The sequence below is a fragment of the Lagenorhynchus albirostris genome, chromosome 11 (assembly GCF_949774975.1).
Source record: "Lagenorhynchus albirostris chromosome 11, mLagAlb1.1, whole genome shotgun sequence".
In the NCBI taxonomy this organism is placed as follows: domain Eukaryota; kingdom Metazoa; phylum Chordata; class Mammalia; order Artiodactyla; family Delphinidae; genus Lagenorhynchus; species Lagenorhynchus albirostris.
In genome coordinates, this window is record NC_083105.1 from 11,143,105 (window position 1) to 11,150,670 (window position 7,566).

Genomic DNA, 7,566 nt, shown 5'->3' on the forward strand with positions numbered 1-7,566 from the left:
CTCACCCCATGGGCAGGTAAGGAGGCTGGGGCCTGGATGGGGTCCCAGAGGGTGGGGTGCTGGAGCTCACCCTCTGCGCAGGATGAACTTGGGAGGCTGGGGATGGGGACTGGGAGAGGGTGGAAGGTCCAGGGAGGAAGGAGGACAACCTGCGACCTCTTCGTGGACAGCGGGGGGCTGGAGGGTGCGCATTAATCTCGGAATCTCATATCGTGATTCCGGAATCGTGGAGTCACGGATCAGCAGAGTGTCGGAGCTGGACAAAACCAGATGCATCACGGCATTTAGCCTCCTTGGCTCAAATGCCAGCTCTCCTGAGCTCCCCCTCTGGGCTGGGCACCGTGCTCAGCACACTCCCATTTAATTTAACCCTGGGAGGTGGGTAGGCTTGTCTTCATTTTTATAGGAAAAACTGAGGTCCAAAGATGGGAAGTGAGTTGCCCAAGGTCACACAGCAATTTGGCATCCTCCCTCTGTGGCAGAGCCCAAGCCCCCAACCTAGGGCTTGTGGGCTTGTGGGGTGTGTTCCTGTGTGTCAGACCCGAGGTCTGAGGTGGGGGCGGGCACTGAAGATCTGGGCCTCTTCCCTGGGGGCAGGCCCAGGGGAGCAGAGAGAAAGAAGGACGTAGAGTCAGCCAGGGACTACCTGCCTGCGTTGTCCAGGGCTGTCTCAGTCCTTGATGCCTCTCAGCCCGAGGTCTTCAGGGAAGCGCACAGGGCTGGGAGGTAGGGATGGTTCAGGAACAAACAGAACTGGGCTCACCTTCTGGCCTCGCACTCAGCAGCTGAGTGACCTTGCACAGTTTACTGAACCTCTCTGAACCTCATGTTCCTCCTCTCTAACCCCCCCGCCCTTGGGCTTGGTGAGGCTCTCATGATGGGAGCTCAAGGCCTCTGCCCAGGAGCGCCCTCCTACTTCACTCCTAGTTCTACTTGCTGAACTGCTTGGTCTGTTCACGTTTGCAGATGTCCTGCGTGCCGTGCTGGGTGCTAGGGTTACAGCTATAAATAACTCAGGGTCCTGCGCCCAAGAGCCGGCAGTCTAGAGGGGGAGGGGGTGGGAGATAGACAAATGGAGGACGACTGGGGTGTCTGGCATCCCTGAGGGGCTATTCTGAATTGCTGTGGGGCTCAGGGCAACCACTCACCCTCTCTGGACCTCTGTTCCGTCTGGAATGGTCCTCTGAGGAGTCCGCCCCCGGCTTTCAGGCAAGCTTGCGCCAAAGATAAACCAGACAAGGAGAAAAAGGCCCTCCTCTCCAAAGGACGAACTAGATCAGCACAGCACCCTAGCTGCTTAAAGAAAAGGTGGCATCTAAATTGCAGGTCTGACTTACCCCAATGGAAAGCTATAATTTCCTCGCTTCTGGTACTCTGGCCCCTTAAACTTTGACAGGGAAGATGGGCCCAGATAAGGGTGGAGGCAGGGAGTCTTCTGGGGGGACCAAGGGCTTGGGGAGGGGCTATTTCACCCTCCTGTACAAAGGCAGGGCCTGGCTGGTACATTGTGTTCCCGCCAGGGCCATGTGTGTTGGCACGTGTGCCTGTGGGTACACATGTGTGTGTCTGGGCAGGAGGGGCCGTCCTCAGAGCTCACCCTCCAGCTTCCCCGGGGGCAGCTGTCCCTGCAGCCCGGAAATTAGGTATTCCTGGCTCACTGCTCCTCTCTTGGGAGTCTGCTGCTCCCCTCCCTCCTCCAGCCCTGGATTGTGATTTGTCACCTGGCGGGGATGCTATATAGAGGATGTGCACACAAGGAGGCGAGGTGGATGGACGGGGGACGTAGGACTCGCCAGCCGAGGAAGTCTGGACTCTAAGGTCACAATTCCAGGTCTAAGAAGGGCTGATTCCAGCGTTCTGGAATTCTGACCTTCTCCGATTCAAAGACACGGAGGCTGAAAGTCTATGACTCTACAACTCAGTTCTAAGACTCTAAAATTCTATTTTTAGGTCTCTAAGGGTTTAGGGATGTGGGCCCGTGATCCTAATAGTTCCAGAGCCTGAGGAGCAGTGAGGAGAGCTCTGAATAGGTTGGTGGGAGAGCTGGATACCAACTAGTTGGCCGGACCAGCTATGACCCTTAGACAAGTGCCTTCTCCAGGCCTGGCCTCAGTCTGCTGGCCTGTGAAATGGAGTGGGCGGGAGATGGTCTTACGAATCCTCCCAGCTTTGTCCCTTCCTAGCTGTGTGACCAGAGTGCATGGCCTCAATTTTGTTCCCTGTGTGTACTGTGGGGACAATCCTAGTGTCTCCCTCATAGGACTCTATAGGATGCTGCATGTCACTGCTTAGCCTGGAACCTTAGCTCCGTGACGAAGGGCTGGCAGCACTGTTAGGACCCTATGCGCCCACTGTCCAGACTGCCCCTTGCTTAGTGCCTGGGGTGAGGGCAGGTTGAGGGCTCTCATCAGGCTTGGAGGAGCAGGGAGAGGGTGCTCTGAGCCCGGCCAGCCTGGGGAAGCATCAGGAAGAGCCAGGGCCAAGGGGTTCTTTGCCATTCTTGGCATCACCCCCCCTGGCGCTCAGAGCCCTTGGAAGTCCCAGGTATTGGGCAGGGGCACCGGGCACTCTCACCCACCCAGAGGCGTTTGCTCTGAGTTGGGGCGCCTCCCCTTTCCAGGAGCTTCGCATGTGAAAAGTGGTGTCCGGACAGGGCAGTAGGGACCATAGGTCTCACTGGCGGCATTTCAGGTCCAGTGGTCGGCGGGCAGGAGAACACTGGAGGAAGGCTCCTCTGAGAGGTTTCCTTCTCCCTTGGGGTTTCTGTAGGGAGAGTCAGGGCAGCCAGCAGCCAAGGGACTGGGGAAGCGGGTGGTCATTTGGAAGGAGGGGAGGAGGTCCCGTCGCAGAGAGGCTCCAGCTTTCAGCCCTGGCCTCTAACTGGGTCTCCGGAGAGCCGGAAAGTCCTGCTGAGGGAGGTTAGCCAATCCTGGGGCAGGAGGTCTCTCCCAGCAGGGCCCGAATTCCCACTGTCAGCAATTCATCCTCCCTTTGCATTGAGATTTGTCCACCGGGGCTCCTCTGATTCATTCGATGCCTCAAACGCTGATGCAGAACTTGCGCTTGTATGAAAGGGACGAGGGAATGGACCAGAGCCGAGTCCTAGCATCTCCACGCTTGAGTCAAGTCTAGCAGGGTAGCCAGGAGGCGTCTCAGCTCCTTGTAACACACGAGAAGTGTAGTAAGAAGGTGCTCTCAGAGGGAATGGGGACGCTTGTTCCCACTGTGCCGCTGGGCAAGCTCTTACTCACGTTTCAAGACCTACTTGACGTGTCCTCTTCTCGGGGGAGCCTCCCCCACCAGCGCAGGGGGGAGCTGGCTGTTCTTGTCCTTACCCCCAGCGTGTTGTGAATTTCTCCACCATCGGTCAGCCTTTGGGGCAGAAGGGACCCCAGCCGCCCACCCCCCAGGTTCACAGCCAATCATCCTTCACAGCCCTGTTCACAGCACGGCTTTTGTCGCAGTGCAGTGGGATGAGCAGGGCTGAGAGAGTCCTCAAGGGCTTTGATTTCCAGGGGAAGGGACACCTCTGAGCCTGTGGTTCTTAACTCCATTCAGAATCTCAGGAATCTGATGAAAGCGCTGGGCTCTGCCCAGAAAAAACAAGGATGTATTAACTTTCACCAGAGTTTGGGGGGTTTATGGATCCTCTGAAGTTCATCAAGAGACTTGGGTTCAAGGTTAAGGACCTGTGATATGCAGCAGTGTTTTTCTCGCATGAGAGCTGAGACCTGTTTGGGGGATGTCTTAGTCTGTCCATATTGTTGTAACGGAATACCATAGACTGGGTGGTTTATAAACAACAGAAATTCATTCCTCATCCTTCTGGAGGCTGGGAAGTCCGAGATCAGTGTGCCGGCAGATTCGGTGTCTGGTGAGGACCTGCTTCCCGGTTCATAGGTGGCTGTTTTCTTGCTGTTTCCTTGCGTGGCAGAAGGGACATGGGAGCTCTCTGGGGTTAGAAGGGCACTAATCCCATTCATGAGGGCTCTACCCTCGCAACGGAATCACCCGCCCCCAAAGGCCCTCCCATCTAATACCATCACACTGGGGGTTAGGATTTTAACATATCAATTTGGCGTGGGGGAGGACGCATTCAGTCTATCGCAGCGGGTGATCCACTTGGGGCTCTGCCAGCAGGCTAATCACACGTAGAAAGGGCAGATTTTGTTTTATGGAACAATATGACGTCGGGTTGCAATGTAAAACGCACTGGTGTCAAAAACGTTTGGAAAATGCTGGTATGGAGGAAAGGGCTTACGTTGTCATCAGCTTATCGAATGAGCCCCTTGCTGAACATTTGCGGAGCACTTGCCCTGTGCGCAAGTGAAGGGTCACTGGTGTCCAGGTCAGTGCTGGTCCTGCTTTTTGGGGCCAGGCAAGCCGGAGTCCCATGCCACACCCCCGCTATGTGGTACAGCGTGGTCACTTCACCTCTTTGAGACTCAGTTTCCTCATGTGAGAAGTGGGGATACCTTGCCCACCTCCCTTGCTGGCCTGTGCAGAGTGAATGAGCCGTGACACGTCAAAGTCTGGCCAGGTGCCCAGGAAGTCTCCGAGTTCAGTGTGATGGGGGAGGGGCTGAAGAGACAAAGCCGTGCCCTGCCATGACCAAACTGTGTCTTCCCTCCTCCAGGCTAGTAGCTGACTGCTGACCATCCTCTCTTGGCCATGGACACCCCTGGCTATCCTTCACCGTTGCCCACGCCCTCGGAACCCTGGAACGCCTCTTCCGCTTGGCCGCTGGATGCCATCCTCGGAAACGCGTCCACAGCGCAGAGTGCAGTAGGGCTGGCTGTCAGTGGCATTCTGATCCCACTGGTCTACCTGGTGGTGTGCGTGGTGGGCCTGCTGGGCAACTCACTGGTCATCTACGTGGTCCTGCGACAGGCGGCCAGCCCGTCGGTCACCAACATCTACATCCTCAACCTGGCGCTGGCTGATGAGCTTTTCATGCTGGGGCTGCCCTTCCTGGCCGCCCAGAACGCCCTGTCCTACTGGCCCTTCGGGGCCCTCATGTGCCGCCTGGTCATGGCTGTGGACGGCATCAACCAGTTCACCAGCATCTTCTGTCTCACTGTCATGAGCGTGGACCGCTACCTGGCGGTAGCGCATCCCACCTGCTCGGCCCGCTGGCGCACGGCGCCCGTGGCCCGCACAGTCAGTGCGGCCGTCTGGGTGGCCTCAGCCGTGGTAGTGCTGCCCGTGGTGGTGTTCTCGGGCGTGCCCCGTGGCATGAGCACCTGCCACATGCAGTGGCCCGAGCCGGCAGCGGCCTGGCGGGCTGGCTTCATCATCTACACGGCCGCACTGGGCTTCTTCGGGCCGCTGCTGGTCATTTGCCTCTGCTACCTGCTCATCGTGGTCAAGGTGCGCTCAGCTGGGCGGCGGGTGTGGGCACCCTCGTGCCGGCGGCGGCGGCATTCTGAGCGCAGGGTCACGCGCATGGTGGTGGCCGTGGTGGCACTCTTTGTCCTCTGCTGGATGCCCTTTTATGTGCTCAACATCATCAACGTGGTGTGCCCGCTGCCCGAGGAACCCGCCTTCTTCGGCCTCTACTTCCTGGTGGTGGCGCTGCCCTACGCCAACAGCTGTGCCAACCCCATCCTTTACGGCTTCCTCTCCTACCGCTTCAAGCAGGGCTTCCGCAGGGTCCTGCTGCGGCCCTCCCGCCGTGTGCGCAACCAGGAGCCTCCCCTGGGGCCTCCAGAGAAGACAGAGGAAGAAGAGGATGAAGGAGAGGATGGAGGTGGGGAGGCTGGGCAGAAGGGAGCAGGGGAGCATGAAGGGCCGAAGGAGATGAATGGCCGGGTCAACCGCATCACGCAGCCGGGTCCCAGCGGACAGGAGCAGCCTCCCAGCGGCCCCACCAGAAAGGAGTGTCAGTTCCTACCCCAAGAGCCCTCCGCTGCGGAGAAGGCAGGCACCCTGCACATCAGCTATCTGTAAGGGCCTGCGGAGGGCCAGGGTAGCCCAAGGACAGGGCAAAGACTGTGGGTACGCCTCGGGCATGCCATCTGAGGTGCCAGGGGTCCATGATGGGAAGTTCAGAGGCCTGGGCTCTGATGCCATTGCTGCCGAGACTTGCTGTGTGACCTCAGATAGGTCACTTCCCCTCTCTGGGCCTTGTGTTCTCCTCTGTGACGCAGGGATGGGAGATACGGCCTGGACGAGCTCTATCAGATAAGTCTGGAGGGACATCACTGCCGGGCTGGGTAGGGTCAGGTTAAGGGGATAGGTACCGACTGGCTTTCCCCTTCCGAAACAAGCATCCTCAATCTTGGCCCTCAGAGGGATAAACCAAGGCCTGGATTTCCCGGGCTCAGAGTCAGGTTCACAAAAGAGGGAGTGGGGGCCCACATTCACAGGGAGTGGTAGGGAGAAGGGGTGTGAGATTGCCCAGGCCCCCATCAGCTCTCCCCGTCTTGCTGCAAGGCTGTGGGCCAGCTCTTCTCCTCTCTGGGCCTCAGGCCTCACCTACTAAACAACCCAATAACCTCCAGGCCCCCTTGGCCCAGACAGTCAATGCCAGGACTCCTGTATTCCCAGACAAGAGGGGAAGACGTCATTTTCCAGGAAGCTAATTGAGTCGAGCTTCAGGGTCCCTGACTGCTCGGGCCCTTCTGAGGCCCTGAGTCTAATTTCGCACTTGTAATTTTGTATCCCTTTTCTTAAAGAGGGACCCCATATTGCATAAGCTTAGGCCACCCAAAGGCTAGCTCAGGCCCTGTTGGGGGCAGCTAATCAATCCTCAAAGCAGCTCACTTTGTGTCCTGTGGCTGGAGGGGGTCTCAGGGTCTTTGAGGGCTCAGGAACCTCCTCATAGGAGAAATCCTCCCTGCTTCTCCCCACTCGGCGATTAAGCAGGGACCTGGCCCAGGCAGACTGGAACAGAAAGGCGGAGTGTCTAAACAGAGCTGGGAGGAGAAGGAAGAAGAAGAGGAGGGAGAGGAAGGGGGAAGAGAAAGGCAAAGGAGGAGGAGGTGGAGGACAGATCTACTCCATGACCTTGGGGCCGACCTTGGCCCCTCTGGGCTGAGCTCAGTTGCAGCATCAACGAAACATGGTTGCTGGTGCCTGGCCTGATGAAACTCAAGGAAAGGATGCCATCAGGGTGGAAAAGCAAATGCTCTGAAAGGTACAGGCTCAGCCCCCTTGAGGGCTGCAGTGCTGGTAAGAAGGGCTAGGCCTTGGTGGAAGCCTGGGGGCAGAGCTGAGAAGCAAGGCCTGGTTCCCCCGAGAGGTTGGGAGGAGTGGGGCCGCGCTGCAGGCTGGGGAGCAGGCCTCCCGGACCTCTACATGCCCCGGGGCAGCACGTGGGAAAGGCCCAAGGAAGACAAGACTAGAAGAGGCTGGAGAGAGGCCACAGGGAGAGGCCACTGTCCAAGGCTGGGCCTGGGGCTGGCCTGGACACCCTCCCAGAGATGAGCCCTTAGAGCCACAGCGAGACTGGTCCTGGGGACCGTGGTACCTCCAGTTAAATCTCCCAACCCCCTACCCCGCAGAGGGTAGGGGGTCCTCAGGGAAAGCATGGGAACCACAAGTTGGGAGGCCTAGATCTTCAAC

At 58.2% G+C, this 7,566-nt stretch overlaps 1 protein-coding gene across 1 annotated transcript; it reads left to right on the plus strand.

Moving 5' to 3' along the window:
* The first annotated feature begins 4,671 nt into the window (after positions 1–4,671).
* On the plus strand, positions 4,672–5,949 carry SSTR3 (somatostatin receptor 3). Its single transcript, XM_060165144.1, has one exon. The coding sequence runs from the start codon at positions 4,672–4,674 to the stop codon at positions 5,947–5,949; it is 1,278 nt and encodes a 425-aa protein (XP_060021127.1).
* Positions 5,950–7,566: the final 1,617 nt, after the last annotated feature.